The following is a 17,559-nucleotide window of genomic DNA, read 5'->3' as shown; positions in this document are numbered from 1 at the left end:
AATTGTAATGTAATAAGTTTATGGCAAAATGACCTAAAGGCATCTTTTTTTTATTGCATTCTTGTAAATTTTCAGTTTGGGCAATTCTACTTGATTGAGACCATTTTTAGTTTTTTCTTTGATAAGAAAAGATGCCCACTCTCTTTCAGCTTCTAAACAAACATGACGAATAGATCTTCCTGACAATTTTCCGGATATTTTTGCTAGTTCCATTCTTTCATCACGAGTGAGATGTTTTGCATATTGTCTAAATATCAGCTCCCTCTCTTTTTCACTTGGCAATGGAAAATAAACGGTGGAATCAATTCTACTTATAAATGCACTGTCCAAGTCTTTCTTGCGGTTTGTTGCACAAATAACAAGTGTTTTTGTATCCAAAGTATCGAATCCATCTAATTTTCTTAATAGAACAGATAATATTTTTTTTGAACCTTCATGAACTGCTTCTATCTTATCTCTTGACATAGCCATTGTATCAACTTCATCTATAAAAATAACGCAACCTTCTGAAAAATTTTTCGCCAAATCAAATACCTTTGATAATTTTGTTTCACTTTCACCAAACCACTTGGAAACTATGTTTTCGAGAGAAACATATATTAAAGGCACATTTATAAATTCACCAATTATTCTAGCGGATGTAGTTTTCCCGGTCCCAGGTGGACCTTCAAATAAAATCAATCTCGGTCTATTATTTGAGTCGTTTTTCATTCTGGTCCCATTTATAATTTTTTCAAGTATTTCTGGATGTTTGAAATGAAGTAGTATATGTTCTTCTATTTGTTTTTTTACATCTTCATAACCACATATTGAATTCCATGGATCGTTATGAACTACATCGTTAGGCTTGTTAACATATACTTTAACACCCAAATCTTCAAGACCAGAAATAATATTGGAATTATCAATATTTGTTTCATTAAATTCATTCAAAAACTCTTTTCCAGATAAATTGGTTCTAAAGTCAGTGTCCCTAAAATCATTTGAGCTTTTACTAAGTGCATAGTTAATAACATCTGTTGAATTTGATAAATTTCTATTACTCCAAAAATCTTCAAAATTATCAAGAAGGTTATTATATAACAAATCTAACTTTACTAGTTTGTTATAACTTCCTGGAGATGAAACTATGTGTGTAGCATTTTTAGCACTTTTTGCTTTGTGAATAAAACTGGAGGGTTTTAATAAATTTGAAAATGAAATTAAATCTTGTTTAGATAAGCATTCAACGGGTTTAACATACTCTATTTCTATTGGGATTCCTCTTTTGTTCGGAATAAAAATATTTATTTTAAGTTCTTTATTACAGATATTACTTGATACTATGTGAATCTTCTTGCCATTAATATCATCCTTCACTTCCAAGTTATTCAAAATAGCAGAACTTTTTAAATTAAATTGATTTTCGTTTACAGCTCTAATGAATTCATAAATTTTTGATAAAGTGTTATTTTCATTATTCATATTTATTACTAGTTTAGTAAAATTATTGTCATCAATTAATGAAATAATATTAGCTGTATTTTGGTCTTTAAAAAGCTTCTCAATTGAATCTTTAAACTCAGAAAAGCTTATTAATTCTTGGGTGCAAAAAATTGAAAACTTGTTAATATTGAACGAACTCCATAGAAAATCAAAATTTTTTCCGGTGTTTGTTCTCGAAATGAAATTAAATTGAGATTTTATATAACTTGCATCGTGTCCTAAATTTATAAATCTAAGAATATCTGTTTTGTATTTCTTTATTGAATGTAGACCTCCCACTATGAGAGGAATAACCATAATTCTATTAATAACTGTTTTTATATAATGATTGAACTGTTCAAATAAAAACGAGTTCAATGCGAAAACCGCGGAACTATTATTCTTTAATTCTTTTAGATAAAAATATTTTTGTTTAAATACTTAATGCAAAACTGTTCAAGTGGTCATTGTACCGTTGAAAATAGTTACAAACAAATCTTAGGGGAGCTTAGTTCTAAGACGGGTGATGAATGTTGTTTCGATGTTTGTTTTTCAAATGCCAAAGGAAAACACATACATTCAAAATTAAATATTCCAAACAATACTAACTTTTTTATGGAGGTCCCTTTTATCTCATGGCCAATAAAATATTCATGCGATTCTTTAAATGAACTAATATTTTGCGAAAATTGTCTTAAAATAAGGAATAAATATAATTTTGATAGTTTTTTAAATTTGAATGAGTTCGGCTTAAATAAAAGAATTTGTAGCACATATTGTCTAAAAAAAACATTAGGGAGGGACATAAACTCTGATGATGCTTCTGGTTCATTAAATAATGGTTGGGCAATATACCTTCAAGGCCTAACAGGGATAGAGATATTAAGAAGATATCAACATTTTGTTGACCCAGAAGGTAATATTCCAATTACAGCAGAAGCAATTTCACGTCTAATTGCACAAATAGCAGCAGATATTCATTTCTTTTGGATGGAGCTTGGATACGGTAAAGAAAATTTACGCACTGCATTTAGATTAGGCTGTAAAACAATTGATAACTTTATCTCACCACCGGAAACTTTGTTTCCTGAGATAAATATGAAGTCTCTTACGGAATGCATCAAAGCTGTTCTTTTGGATCCGATAAAAGCTGCATTTATGGATAGTGACATTCCTAACATTCTTTTATCTGAGAGAACTATTCAACAGTTACTAGGACAACTGACACTTAATTCACAGGGCATAGAAGTTTGGGATCTTTGCAATAATCTTTTCAATAATGAAAAAGAATATGGAAAACCTGGGTCTGAATCTTGTATTTTAGTGATAAAAGGAGCTTGTATATGCACTATTCAATCATGTTTTAACCATAGTTGCCAACCTAACTGTTGTGTTTATTCAATGGGTGATAGCACAGTTTATATTTCAACTATTAGAGATATAAATGAAGGAGAGGAACTAACTATTTCATATATTGATAACACACTTTCATTTCCTGAAAGAAAAGAGCTTATCAACAATTATCATTTTGAATGTAGTTGTAGTGTTTGTCTAACTCAGGGGGAATTAAATGTAGAAAAATTCTAAAACTAATTAAAACTACTATTTTAGTTTATTGTTTAAATATATTTTGAGTTCAACCCTCAATTTTTTACATTAAATTTAATCATCATGCATGTGCATGCAATTTTAACGCAAATATTGGCACTGTAGAGTAATTTCAGTTTAATCGCCAAGCTACACAATATTTAAAATGTCGTTAAATTTCAGGAACCGTAATAAAAAAGATAATAGAAACAAGAAAAAAAATTCTCAATATTGTTTTGTTGATGAAATAGGTATAGAACAAGGACCATTTTTTTCGAATGAAATAGTGAATTGGATAAGAACTGGGTATTTTGACGGTAAAGGAGACCTGTTATTTAGGAATTTGACGAGTAGTCCTGCTGAAAGGCTCACTCTAGAACAAATATTGCCTGAGTTACTTAATGAGGTTGAGTCAAATTTTTCGGAGAGATTATCTCCAAAAAAAACCAGTATAATAAAAGAAAATAATTATAAGCCTATAGAGGTAAAAGAAATAACTTTGGTGGACGATCAGATTCCATTATTGGAAGAAAATGATGATCAGCATAAAGATTTAATAATGATAGTAAAGCCTTCAGCTAAGGCTACAGAAATTCAAGAGCAGATGTTAAAAACAAGATCAAATCTTTCTGCATTGTTCATAGATAAGACAGATACATTAAACTCTAAATTAATTAGGAATAAAATCGAATTAAATAATGAAAAAGATGAACCGTCTTCCTACTTTGAGAAATACTTAGAACAATTTTATGTGGCTCAAGAATTTGACCATGACTCGTTTATTTTTTCTCCTGTATTAAAAATTAATGTACACAGTAGTATTCTTGCCACATCTTCTCCATTGTTAAAGAAAAGTATGAAGACTTTGTTTGAAGAACATTTCAGACTTAGAGAAAGAGTTTCTATAGGAAATTGCACAGATGAAGAAAGGGAACAGAGCTTAGTAAATCCAGTGTTAATAATAGAGTCAGATTGCCCAATTGCAATTCAGGCAATTGTACGTTATTTATACGGCCATACATCAGAAATCTTGTCGATGAATAAGTTATTATTGGTTTCTATGTGGAAAGAATCAAAACGTTTTATGTGGAAGAAACTTGAAGACGAATTGTTACTGAACTTGTTCTCTAGCAAACTGAATATTATTGATTTAGTTGAAATAGCTGCCGCTGCTGCAATAATAAAGCTGCCAAAGCTCGTGGATGAAATTGTAACAATGATTGCAAGTTGTGCAAGCTACATTTTGCAGGGGCCATACTTGGCTTTGAATGTTGATGCATACTTGAAGTTGTTATCTAGTAACTATGTTATGATGGACGAACTTCAATTATTTTTCGCAACACAACAATTTATTCAACAAAAGGAAAAAGAAATAGGAATATGGGCAGAAAGCAACCTAGATTCAAAATTTGATAAGGAAATAATAATTTATAAAAGTATAAAATATGATCAGATGTCACCAGAAGAATTAAATTTAATTAGAACTACAAAACTTGACAGTTTAATACTAGATGCAGCGCTTAATAAGTTAACTGGTACTGAAATGGAGGGAAGATTAAGACCGTGGTTACCGAATTCTGAATATAAAGTAAAGTATAGAGATGGAGAGTATCCTGTTACATTAATTAAGTTAGGGAGTCCAAATAAAAGTGAATCCAATCTACTTCAAACTAGATGGGCTTGGACAATTGGGGATTCAAGATTAATAAGTGAAATGACTTTTGCATTTCAAGTATCGAAATCATCAAGAGGAAAGCTTAGGGTAGGAATCTGTTGCACAGGAAAACCAGTTATAACTGAAACTCAAAATATTAGGATGTCAAAAGTTTTTTATTATGATTTTTTCGAAAAGGAGTTTGCATCAGCATTTCTTGGAAGCAATGTTTTTCAGTGCACATCAAGGATAAAATCATCAGATGTAAGAAAATGCAATATCAAATTCAACAGTTTAAAGTCTTTAAATATAAATCACTTTAAAAATGCTTACAATATAATAAATGGAACTAAAAATTTGACAGAAGCATTATTGAATAATTCAGTAGAAAACGATGAGGATATTTTTGTGGGAAGGGTTAAAAATGGTCAGATTTATCATCTTGTAGTCTCAATTCATGATTATTCTATTACAATGAAAATTGAAAACATTGAAACCGGAGCATATATTGAAAACTATTACAATCATGGTTTCTTGGTAGATAGATTAGAAGTAAGCAGAAAACCATATATTGAAACAAAGATATTTATTGAAATGTTGGATCCAGGTGATTCATTAACAATACCGTCTTTTTTATCCACAGCAAGGAATCGAAGGATCGCTAGATCTAATTAGTTGTCAAAATTAAAAAGGCGCCAAAACTGTTATCATTAATTGATCGTATGACTAGATAGATTAGAAACCCTTTGTAAGATGAAGATGGTTAATAAATTAGAGGGATTATTTAAGAGATCAGAAGATACAGTTTTAAAGCAGTCACAAAAAAGAATTGAAAAGAAGGATCCAGTGAGAGAAAAAAAAGTTTATAATAATTCAGGATATTATTTCAGAGATGATAGCGATCAGTTAATTGGACCCTTTTCATCGAGTCAGATGCTATCTTGGATAAATAAAGGATATTTTGATAATAAAGGGAATATATTAGTGAGAGAAGTTGATGATTTGGATTATGTCACATTAGAAAGCATAATACCGAAATTACTTTCATTTGAAAAGGATAATATTTTAGACAGGTTGTATATCGAATGTGAGAAGGATGTATATAATGAACCAGAAAAAGTTCATATTCAATCATCTGCCATTGATCCAATAGGAAGAATACCTGCAAAGGATATATATCTTCAAGAGCCAACATGTGATTTGGATATAATATTAATTCCTAATGAAAAAGCATGTGAACTATTTGAAAAAAACATGATGAAGATGGAGGAAATAAATAAAATAAGAGCAATACAATTTTCATCACCACTGGCTGATACAGAATACACATGGAATCAGAAAAATTTAGACGAACAGATAATTTCATTGCCAACAATTAATACAGAAAATATAAATAAAAGAGCTCAAAATGAATTTGTAGATAGTAGTTCCAGAACAATGAAGTTTGATGAGCAGGATTCAAGGATTTTGCCACCAGTCACATCCATAAGAATACCTGTTCATAGCAATTTACTATGTTTGGCTTCTCCAATTATGCGTGAAGAAATAAACCAAATAATGGAATCCAAGCAGGAAGTTAACGAACAATTTAATTTAAAATATGACGATCCAAATTTAAAAGTGAAGTTAGATAAGATAAAGGCAAGTTTGTTGAGACCGGAATATAAAATAAAGGCGATTTATCCGGAGGCAGTAAGAATGCTATTGCTTTTTATTTATGGCCACACAACTTCGCTAAGAGGAGCAAACCCATATTTGATTCTTACTGTTTTACATGAAGCTAGGAGATTTAAAGTACAATTATTAGAAGAAGAGTTATTTCAGATGTTAAACTTACCTGCAAGTATTGATGTGATTGTTCAAATGTCTTCGGTTGCAGAGTCATTAGAAATGGAGGATTTGATTGAACTTATGGTTTACTTATTAGCTGATTGTGCACAGGCACTGTTTAAAGGACCACATCTAGCTCTTGGCCCAGATGTATTGTTGAAAATATTAGCGAGTGAGAGAATTTTAATGGGGGAAATTGACATATTCCTCGCCCTAAAGTTGTACTTAATACAAAGAGAAAATAGCATTGGTTTGTTTTCAAATAAGAGAAAGAGTTCTTTGGACTTTTATAAACAGATAAGATTTGAACAAATGGCACCAAATGACTTGTTAAAGATAAGAACAAAGGAGCTAGACTCTCTTTTGTTAAATGCTACTTTAAACAAGTTATTGGGGAATGAAGACAAAGGTAGGTTGATACCATGGAGAGAAAACCAGGAATTTGTTACAAGTGCTCAATTGGGACAATATCCTGTGGCATTAGTTAGGAAAACGTCACTATCAGGTAAGTACAAGTGGGCATGGACAATAGGTGATTATAGATTTGTATCAGATATGATTTGGCAAGTTCAAGTATGTAAAACTTACATGGGAAGGATAAGATTAGGTGTATGTTGTAGGGAGTTCTCTGAAACAAATAATACATCTCAGGTCCCCAAAATTTTTTACTATGATTTTATGGAAAGATGCTTTGGAAGTGCGTTTCAAACAAATGACGTATATAATCTAAGGTCAAGAATAAATTACAAAGATTCAAATAAAGAGCAAATCGTGCTAAAAAGAAGTATGGTAATACAGATAAGATTGAATATAAGCAGATATAACCTAACCCTTTCTATTTCTGATATAACAGGACCTAAAACTACGTTCGAAACGAGCCACACATTTGCACATGGTTGCAATGTTAAAAATATTGGGATTACGAAAAGACCCTTTCTAGAAACTGCAAATTTTGTTGAAATGATTGACGACGGTGATAAACTAAAATTAAAGTAGTCTTATTCTATATTCGAAATATTATTCCGCGCAAAAAGATTGAAATGTGAAATTATGGCAAGTGGGGTAGGGAGAAAACAAAACAACAGAAACAAAAAAAATGGTTACTAATGAAAATAATAAGTCAAGCTTTTGGATGCCAATTTTACTAAAACTTGCTAGGCCTAATTCTACGATGGATTATATAATAATAATTACTCATTCTCTATTTTTAGATAAAGGATTCATTCCCCTAGCAAGTAGTGAATACTTGGATTATATTAGGGGGGATAAAGTAAATGATACATCTATTCCCAAACTTAAGCTGCCAATTATGCATTTGGAGAGCAGTTTTTCAATTGACCTGATACCCGAAAAATGGGATTCTAAAACAGATAAAATCAAACTTTTCTATACAAATGGAAATTCACCCCCAGAGGAGAACGGAACCAACTATTTTTCGGAGGTTTCCATTATGGCCCTGTTTACATCTTCTGAAGATTCATTCACATTAACTATTGAGGATTACAACGAAGTTATACATTCAACAAAGATAAACTTTCCTAGGAAAAAAATTTGTCAATTCGTTGATGGTGAGTCACTTGTGAAGTTTTTATTTTTAGAAATAAGTAACTGGATGGAAAATGGAATGTTAGAAGGTATAAAGGGAAGTTACAAAATTAATCATAATGAAGTAGAAGAGGATAACTTAAAGAGGAATGGTCTTTTTCGCAATAAAGAAACTGAGGTCCCCTTTTTTTTAGATGATGTTAATATGGGGAAGGAATTCTATTTTCCGGATCCACTAATCGATGATAAGGGTATAAGAGGTAATTTGGTTGGTCCTAACAGCTTAGTTTTTAAAAAACTTCATGAAAAAGTGAAACCCAAATCTATCCCAACATCTTCAATACCTGGAATGAGAATTATACCTGATAATGACATTTATTTCCCGCCTGGGAACAAAGATTTCCAGGGTTTCTATTGATCTTATTTTCATAATGGCAAAAAATAAATTAAAACTCTTCAGAATTAGTAGAGAAGCGTGAGTTATAGAATACGAAATTGCTATATTTTTTTGTTATTCTCGAATTTGTGTTTTCACAACTTTTAACTATCTTTGAAGGTTGTATGTCACGACCCGCCTATTTTTTGAAACTTTTCGTCTACATATTTGAAAATAGTTTTACGTACTTTTGAACAAATGGCGTCCCTTGAACTGAAGATAGCTAATGAGGAAGTCAGTGTTGTTACAAACACACACAATTTTATTAAACAGATCGTAGAAGATGATCTAAAAGAACGAAGACATAGTTTAGTTGTCACAAGGTTTCCACCAGAACCAAATGGGTTCCTTCATTTAGGTCACGCGAAGTCAATTTGCTTAAATTATGGTATAGCCAAACTATACAATGGAAGATTTCACTTAAGATACGATGACACGAATCCTTATTCAGAAGAACAGCGATATATTGATGCGATTGAAAAGGATGTTAAATGGCTCGGGGCCGACTGGGGTGATAACAAATTTTATGCATCTGATTATTTTGATCAATTGTACGATTGGGCAAAAAAACTGATATTAAAGGGAAAGGCTTATGTAGATCATCAAACAATTGAGGAAATTAGAAAAAATAGGGGTGATGCAAACAATCCTGCAGTTGAATCAATTTATAGAAATCGCACAATTGAGGAAAATATGGAACTGTTTGAAAAAATGAAAATGGGTGAATTTGAGGAAGGAGATTGTGTATTAAGAGCTAAAATTGATATGAGTAATGGAAATCCGAACCTACGTGATCCAATATTGTATAGAATACTTAAACAACCTCATCCTCATACAGGTAGAAAGTGGTTGATATATCCTATGTACGATTATGCGCATGGTCAAAGTGACTCAATAGAGGAGATTACTCATAGTATTTGTACTTTGGAATTCGAATTGCATAGGCCATTATATGATTGGCTACAAGAAGAATTGGAAATAAAGAGAACCAGACAAATTGAGTTTGCTAGACTAAATGTTACCTATACAGTGCTCAGCAAAAGAAAGCTGTTAATTTTGGTAAATGATAATTATGTAAATGGATGGGATGACCCAAGAATGCCAACCCTGTCTGCGGTTAGGAGGAAAGGCTACCCACCTCAGGCTTTATGGAACTTTTGTGATAAGATAGGTGCGTCTAAGAGAGACCAGATGATACATATTCAGTTACTAGAGGATTGTGTCAAAGAAGAACTACATAATATTTGTCAAAGGAGGTTTGCATGTATAAAACCGTTGAAAGTTGTAATTATCAACTGGGATGAGCATTTTCAGACAGAGGTATTTGAAATTGTTGTTAGAAATCACCCAGATGAAAAAATCGACATGGGTTCTAGGACAATTACTTTATCTAGAGAAATATGGATTGAAAGTAGTGACTTTTGGTTCGATGAGAACAATGATAATTTTAATCAAAAACCTCCTTTAGACTACAAAAGACTGTATGTCGGAGGTTCTGTAAGATTGAAATATTCTCACATTATTACTTGTAGGAACGTCGTGTTAGGTCAAAATGGAATTGAGGAAATACATTGTGAAATAAGTAATGATTTTGATACAAATAACAAAAAACCGACCGCAATACACTGGCTTTCAAAAGATAATATTGCCAATGTTGAATTCAGATTTTATGGGCGCTTGTTTACTGTACCAGAACCAGAAAATCAGGAAAATAGCGACTGGAGGAGGTTCATAAATAAAAAAAGCTTAGTAACATTCACTGGAATTGCAGAAAAAAATATTCTTTGTGACGATTTCAGAAATGAGAACGGGGAGCTGGTTATAAACAGATATCAGTTTGAAAGGCTGGGATATTTTACAAGAGACGTGGTTGATTCATACAAGTCAGGAGGGGAATACAAATTAGTATATAATCTCACTGTTCAATTAGGTGACTCACCTGATATACTTATTAAGATGTTATCTGTGTCTGGTGCTAACGAAACGATCAAGGATACAGAAAGAAAGAACACTTACCACCAGAATAGGGAGAAAATTGCAGCAGAGAGAGCAGCAAGGAAGCAAGCAAAGGAAGCAAGGAAAGCAAATAAAAATATTCAAGATTAGTCTGTAAACTAACCTTTCAATTGTTATTAAATTATTTTGTCCCAGTGTTAATACTCGATATCTCTTTTTAAAATACCCAAACAATAATTTCTAACTTCCAAGTCAGGATCGTTTTCGTGAGAGTATAACACTTGATCAACGATTGATTTGTCACAATTTTCTAACCCGTTTATACATATAAAAGAGTGAATAACTTGGAACGCTTTAATACGTACATTTGCAACAGGGTCGTTGACTGAATATTGAGATATGGCAGAAATGATTTCATAGTGGAACTCTTCATCTTCTTGAAAGGACTTTCTTTTTTCAAACCCCACTTCTATGAACGGTTCACAGGATAGAACCAAGTTTGAAATCCTTATTAATGGGATATACTTTGATAGGAATTCAACACTTGCTTCGAGACCAATATTTTTTGGGACAAGTTTGTCAATCATATCATTTTCTGTTTTAGTTTGTAAATTGTTGCAATATCCGTGATTTATAGCATAAAAAGTCGAGTCCATACATTCTTTATTGGTTTTGTATTCAACGCTAGGTAGCAAATTAAATATTAATTGCGAAATTAATTGTATGCTCTGCTTAAACTCTTCAAATGATCTTATTCTAGCACCCAAAATTATAGAATTTGCAGATAACAGTCCTACAGAGCGTGATAGATATGAGTTGTTATCTGTAATTAACGGGAATATCAATCTCTCCCACAATTTCTTCGTCCATTTGTGACCGAGCCAAAAAGATATCATTGGGATTGCGAATATACAAACCACTTGCCTAATGATACTTGTTTTATCAGAAAGGGCTCCGAAAATCAGGTCCAAAAGCGTGTTTGGGACCCCATCAGATTTGAGTAAATTGTCCACTGATTCTATTGGTACTATTTCAGAGATACGACCAGACCAAATGTCTTCTTTCTCGAAGTTGCACTCAAGAATCACATAAAAAGATACTAATAGTAGAATTAAAGAACAATATCTTATTCTCCATGAATTATCCTTTATAGTAGAAGTCAAATAAGGCATTATAACATTTACCATGAAATCCTGATTTCTCCATTCCATCATACCAACATGAAGTGAAAGTAAAACATTTTGTCTTACTTGTGTATCACTGTCATCTATCAAATTGTCAAGCAATAGTTTTAAAGAAGCGGATATTTTATCGCCAATAAACCAATTGTTGTTTTCAATATCAACTAACTTATAGATTTTCATGATTATTACAACCACCCTTGCTAAATGTATTTTTAAGTGTGTATTTGAGTCAATTAATAAGCTCTTATTATCTATTCTTGGAATGATAACTTTGTGAAAAAGAATATTATGTATAGTTTTATCAATTATATCTGAGTTATTGTAATTGTTTTCAATAACTTGTAAGATTGCTGAAATAGAATTGCTTCTTGTTTCACCTTCAGGATCTGTTATTAATTGGTTAAGTAAAGATAATAACGTCTTTTCATAAACAAAAGGTTGATTATTGCCTTTTATATATTGTGACTCATTAATAAAGGAATTATCTATTTGTGGTTCACCCATTACAATATTTGAGGTCGTTTTCACATCCAAAAATTCTGATTTTGAAATCTTCTCATAATTGGAAATTATTTCAGTGTTTTCCAGTTCACTAGAGTCTATTTTAAGTTCATTAGACTTTCTTTTCATAATTTCCTCAAAGCGAATTAGATTGACAAATATATTAATTAAACACATTGTAATGCTTGATCTTATTCTCCAACTTTCGTCGTTGCATAATCTCAGCAATAATGGCTGTAACATATTGTAGTGAGAAAATATAGAGTTAATATCATTTTTTCCAAAAAGCTCAACTGTTTGAAAAAAAAAAGATTCAACGTTACTTATTGAGGATAATCTAACGCAATCCTGCTCATCGAAACAAAAGTTTTTTATCATTGGAAAAAAAAGAACATTAATAATTTCCTCATCAAATTCGATTTCATCCATAATGTAATTAAGAACATTACTCGCATGTTTTCTCAAGATTGGTGCTGGATGAGTACAAAAATCCGTATAATTTGTAATTAAAATATTTCTTTCATCGTCAAAATAATTATAAAGTCTTTTCTGTCTAAGTATTAATGGTATAATATGACACGAAAGTATCTTATGACTTATAATATCTGAAGTAGATAACTTCTCAAAAATGTCAATAGACTGATTAAATATTGATATTAAATTAGGGTCTTTTTCATTTTCTAGGATGCCAGTCTTTTTTCCAATATAGTCTTCAATCATAAATGTGATAATATTCATTAATAGTTTTAGTGACTTTAGAGTTTCTGATCTTATAACAACATCATCTACCTCAGCAATATCTTGTAATATTGGAACTAACATAATTACAACGTCCAATGTGTTTTTAATACATTCAAATAGTGACTTAATATTTATTAGATCATAAGATTTAAGTTTGTTATTAGTATCTTGAGCATTCATGACCTTCTCATCTCTAATTACAGCTCTCAAGTAATCTAAATCAACCTCTCCCCTATTTAAAATAATATTTATCTCAAAACTACTTTCCTTAAGAAGTGAAACCAATGCAATTTTCATGCACAACCTTGATAGTTCTAGGAGAACATCACTATTATTTTCACACTCGAAAATTATCTGAAGTTGCTTTAAATCATCCAATGAAATTAATTGATATTTCAACTGTATTACTTCAAAATATAAATTAATCCCGACTAATCTATTTGTAAAATTGTGGTCTTTCATAGAATTCATGGCATTTCTTAGCCTTTGCAAGTTACCATCACATTCATCTTCGAGTAACATTTTTTAAAATTAATTTATACAAACAATATATTATTTGATAATAACATATCTATGATGATAATGCAGAAATTTAACTTGATACTGTTGTTTTCACCTCTAAATTATTGAATTGTGTATAGTTTGTTTCTATTTTTGGATTTATTTTAGTACAATACCCCTCTTTAAATCAATAATTACAAATATATTCGGCGCCAGAAGCCAGAAGGGGCATGCTTTTTAATGGGGAATAGTTAGTTCCAATAAGAAACAATTCCGTCCCTTGAAGATGTAAATATCCCAAAATTACAATCATGAAATGAGTACACACTAAGTGATGTTAAAATATCCTTATGAATTTGATGACTACAATCATAATTATTGATAATGTTTTTCTTGTCTTTATTTTCTATTATACAAATAGGAGGATCGTCGAAATCATAACAATTTTCTTCTAATACAAGTTTCTTTTGGTGAATATTCCCCATATTATCGTTAAAAATGTACAAACTATTAATATTTGAATCTCTTCTTTCGGAATGATCTGCAAATTGACTTATTATGGGACCTATTAAATGATGGTTATTACAGTGCCCCTTATATTTAGTGCTTATATGAGAATATTGCATCATATAATTTCTGAAAATCCGTATTCTCTGACATTCACACAATGTACAACAGCATTCGACCTCGTCTGGATGAGAAGAAATTTTGTGTAATATACCCTTCTTATATAACCGTGGGCTATAAACAAGTAGGTTTCCCTTAATTTCCTTTGCACCAAACATACTGGAAACACCTAATTCACCAGTGTTCCAGTCAAATATTTCAAAACTAAAACTATCATTTATAAACAAAACTACTTTTGTTGATTCTATACTTTGCTTTAATGTTCTAACCTTCATTATACCTGATTTACTTTGTATTTCCCAGATTTTTGTTTCTTTTAGGTATGTTAAATTTACAATAATAAGAATATTCGAGTCAGTTAATAAACATAGCCAACTCGTATCAGATAAATTACCATCAACACAATAATCAATCACTATCCCAAGGTAAGGTGGAACGGTGAAAAAGAAATCAATAGATATGTAATTTGGATCAAAAATATAAATATCTCCATTACTGTATATTGACATTATCATTTGCCTTGAATTAAATAAAACTTTGCCTATTAAAACTACTGATGGTTTTTCTTTTATTGAATTTTTAAAATTAAACAACTTTTTCTCATAACTGTATGGGTACTCCCTGGAAATAATATGATTGTATCCATAAGGATTCAATTTTAACTTGGTCAAGAGTCCATTATTATCACCTGTAATAATAGCCAAATCATCATATAGAACACACATTGTAGTAATTGAACAGTTATTTTTAAACTTGAAAATATGATTGTCATCGCCATTTGTCATTAAATTCCAACAATGATATTTATTATTTACTTCAGCGTTTAATTTATGTAAATAAACTCCGGTATTCAAAGAGCTGTTTAAAGACCACGAATACACATCTTTATTGTAACATATCGTGTCTTGAAAAACGTTGTAACATTGACCATCAGTTAAATTTTGATGGCAATATATGGATCCAAGATAATTACCTTTAACTATAGGTTTTTTTGTAACTATATTACCAGTAATTGAGCCAATAAAAAACTTAAACCTTGAGTCTCGTGCAGTAAAACATTTATCATCTATTATTTTCTTTCTCAACCTAAGTTTTGACTCTAGTTGAATTGAAGAAATATGGTCTGATATTTTGCGATTAAAAACATTCATCTTAGTTGGAAAACACAATAACATTTGGTTAACATTTAGATAAGATGATAGTATATTATATTTAACTAAAGAAGTAATGTTTGAACCACGAGATATATAATCAAAATAATTAGCCTTTCTTATATATAAATGTCTATTTTTTAAAAACTTAGTGAAGAAATATACAATGACCTCAAATTTATTCAAACCTAATTTAAGATTTAAGTTTTTTAATTGTAACAGGTTCTTTATAGTTAAGTTATCAGTTTTGAAGTAAGCTTCCAATAATGAATAAATAACTAACCAATTATTCATCAAACTTGATATTTCAATTAAATTATATATTAAACGACCAAACTCTCTAATCAATGGAAGATAAATCTGTATTTGGTTAATATAATCTATATTATTAGTAACAAGCTCAACTAAATCGGAAACTATAACTTCATAAAGACCACTATAAGCCCTTAAATTCATATATTTATTTAATCTTTCGACTATAATATTAATACACTCGATAGCAACACATTGAACTTTAAAATCTCTATCATTTAAAGATTTTTCAATACAAAACCTTCCATAAGGTAGTATTAAGGTGTCAATATTTTCTAATAGTAACAATGTTACTAATTTACAGTATCCCGACCTTACATTATTGTCACTGTCATTTAACTGATTAACCAAATGAGGAAGTATTTCAGAAATTAAAATATCCTTTCTGCCCTCAATATGAAACAACACAATATCAAGTAATAGGGAACTGCCATTATCATCCTCTTCTATAAGAATAAATTTCATTGTTGAATTATCTGATATTAAAATTCCAAGAACCCAATCAGATAATTTATAATCATTTTTTTTACTTTTTAAAACCAAATTCATTATTTTTCTAAACATCCTTAATAGAACAACGACTACTTCTGAAGAATTTAATAAAATATAATGTTTAATCCAATTTTCAATATTGTTTACAATAAAAGTCCGAATTAAAGTGTGTTTTGAATTATCATTTTCAGCAATTTCAGTATTGTTAAATACGTAAAAATCCTTAATGAAATTAAACATTTCGGATATAACAACCATATCTTGCGATTCAACAGTTAAATCATTTAGTTTTTGACTAATGTAATCATTAGCATTAAGTATATTTAAACTCAAGTACTGAAAGAAAAATGGAAGAATTTTATCAGTTAATAACAACTCCTTATAATTGTGTGGCAACAAGTCCAACAACAACTTTAATGTATTAATTGACATAAGGTTTATACTATTTATAATTTCGTTATCATTAACAACAAATTCATTATTAATATGGTAATTATTCATTTTTTCCATACAGTTTATTATCATTATTGTAAATAAAATTATAGATTGTGATGAATTGTTTGAATGTTCATTATTAATAAATTCAATAAAATTTTGTTTATTTATCTCAAAACTATCTTTACTGTCACCCAAATAATATGCATTTTCAATTATAATTTTTGTGAATATTTTGTTCATTTCATATTTGTTTTTTTCATCAGTTCTATCATCATTGTTAGCCTCCCAGTGATTCAACAATAGTTGAAAAAGTGAAAATAGACCCTTTACGTTTAGATGAGATTCATCAATACTATCATTATCAAAAGAACATTTATCAAATGAATTATCTTTAACTGAATTATTAAAGTTTGAAATCATAATTAAAAAAATCAAATCCCTCCTTAAATCAAAATCAAAAACTGTCTGGAAGGTTTTCTTCAACTTATCGCCATCCCAACTACTTTTATAGTTTACTTTAACTGTTGAAAATATATTAGAGTACAGCTTAATATAGTTATCAAAATCAAAATCACAAGAACAATCCGTATCAAGTTCTATATCTTCAATAACAAACAATTCTAATAAAGTTGGGAAAGCCATATTAAGTATTATTAACTGAACACGAATATCATTAAAGATATCACTTTGGAGTATTATCGAAAGTGGATAAAAGAAAATATAAAACGATCTATCAAATTCTGCATTTTGAGAAATTGAATAACAAATAGAATATAAGTAAATAACATCAAAATTACGTCTTTCGATTCCTGATAGAAGCAAAAATAAATCCAAAATATTTGGTCTTTTATTCCAATCTCTACATACTAACATATCCCTCCAGCTTTTAGAAATGTTGAATTTATCCTCACTTACCCTCAATATTTCATTTATTGTAAAGGGAGGGTTCCCATCGTTGATTTCTTTAAGTATGCAACCCAGTGAAAAAATGTCCATGCTCTTCAAGCATTCTTGAAATTCAAATGAATTAAGATTTTTTAAAAATAGATACATTTCTTTTTTTGTTGTGAACCTTTCTGGTGAAATATTACACGTTTTAGTATTTACATTGTTGTTATATCTTTCAAAAAAGTTTGTCCA

The 17,559-nt window shown here is 30.1% G+C and overlaps 8 protein-coding genes across 8 annotated transcripts; 5 read left to right on the top strand and 3 right to left on the bottom strand.

The window, feature by feature from the left end:
• Window positions 1-33: 33 nt before the first annotated feature.
• On the bottom strand, window positions 34-1,782 carry FG386_002972 (CDC48 like AAA ATPase; the record flags this gene model as incomplete). Its single annotated transcript, XM_067342657.1, has 1 exon — window positions 34-1,782. One exon carries the CDS (start codon window positions 1,780-1,782, stop codon window positions 34-36), a length of 1,749 nt encoding a protein of 582 aa, XP_067197476.1.
• Window positions 1,783-1,908: 126 nt separating this feature from the next.
• Window positions 1,909-3,051, top strand: FG386_002961 (SET domain containing protein with a cysteine cluster at the C-terminus; the record flags this gene model as incomplete). The annotated part of the gene is made up of 1 exon (XM_067342646.1): window positions 1,909-3,051. The coding sequence occupies one exon, from the start codon at window positions 1,909-1,911 to the stop codon at window positions 3,049-3,051; it is 1,143 nt and encodes a 380-aa protein (XP_067197465.1).
• Window positions 3,052-3,217: 166 nt separating this feature from the next.
• FG386_002950 (uncharacterized protein) lies at window positions 3,218-5,380 on the top strand (the record flags this gene model as incomplete). The annotated part of the gene is made up of 1 exon (XM_067342635.1): window positions 3,218-5,380. The coding sequence occupies one exon, from the start codon at window positions 3,218-3,220 to the stop codon at window positions 5,378-5,380; it is 2,163 nt and encodes a 720-aa protein (XP_067197454.1).
• Window positions 5,381-5,458: 78 nt separating this feature from the next.
• FG386_002939 (uncharacterized protein) lies at window positions 5,459-7,531 on the top strand (the record flags this gene model as incomplete). Its single annotated transcript, XM_067342624.1, has 1 exon — window positions 5,459-7,531. One exon carries the CDS (start codon window positions 5,459-5,461, stop codon window positions 7,529-7,531), a length of 2,073 nt encoding a protein of 690 aa, XP_067197443.1.
• Window positions 7,532-7,631: 100 nt separating this feature from the next.
• FG386_002928 (uncharacterized protein) lies at window positions 7,632-8,498 on the top strand (the record flags this gene model as incomplete). Its single annotated transcript, XM_067342613.1, has 1 exon — window positions 7,632-8,498. One exon carries the CDS (start codon window positions 7,632-7,634, stop codon window positions 8,496-8,498), a length of 867 nt encoding a protein of 288 aa, XP_067197432.1.
• Window positions 8,499-8,714: 216 nt separating this feature from the next.
• On the top strand, window positions 8,715-10,622 carry FG386_002917 (glutaminyl-tRNA synthetase; the record flags this gene model as incomplete). Its single annotated transcript, XM_067342602.1, has 1 exon — window positions 8,715-10,622. One exon carries the CDS (start codon window positions 8,715-8,717, stop codon window positions 10,620-10,622), a length of 1,908 nt encoding a protein of 635 aa, XP_067197421.1.
• A 47-nt stretch (window positions 10,623-10,669) lies between these two features.
• On the bottom strand, window positions 10,670-13,420 carry FG386_002906 (protein phosphatase regulator; the record flags this gene model as incomplete). The annotated part of the gene is made up of 1 exon (XM_067342591.1): window positions 10,670-13,420. One exon carries the CDS (start codon window positions 13,418-13,420, stop codon window positions 10,670-10,672), a length of 2,751 nt encoding a protein of 916 aa, XP_067197410.1.
• A 230-nt stretch (window positions 13,421-13,650) lies between these two features.
• On the bottom strand, window positions 13,651-17,415 carry FG386_002829 (protein kinase with WD40 repeat at C-terminus; the record flags this gene model as incomplete). Its single annotated transcript, XM_067342514.1, has 1 exon — window positions 13,651-17,415. The coding sequence occupies one exon, from the start codon at window positions 17,413-17,415 to the stop codon at window positions 13,651-13,653; it is 3,765 nt and encodes a 1,254-aa protein (XP_067197333.1).
• Window positions 17,416-17,559: the final 144 nt, after the last annotated feature.

Source organism: Cryptosporidium ryanae (genome assembly GCF_009792415.1).
Source record: "Cryptosporidium ryanae isolate 45019 chromosome Unknown contig_6, whole genome shotgun sequence".
Lineage (NCBI taxonomy): Eukaryota > Apicomplexa > Conoidasida > Eucoccidiorida > Cryptosporidiidae > Cryptosporidium > Cryptosporidium ryanae.
The sequence above is the reverse complement of the archived record's forward strand: the minus strand, read 5'-3'. Positions and strand labels throughout refer to the sequence as shown.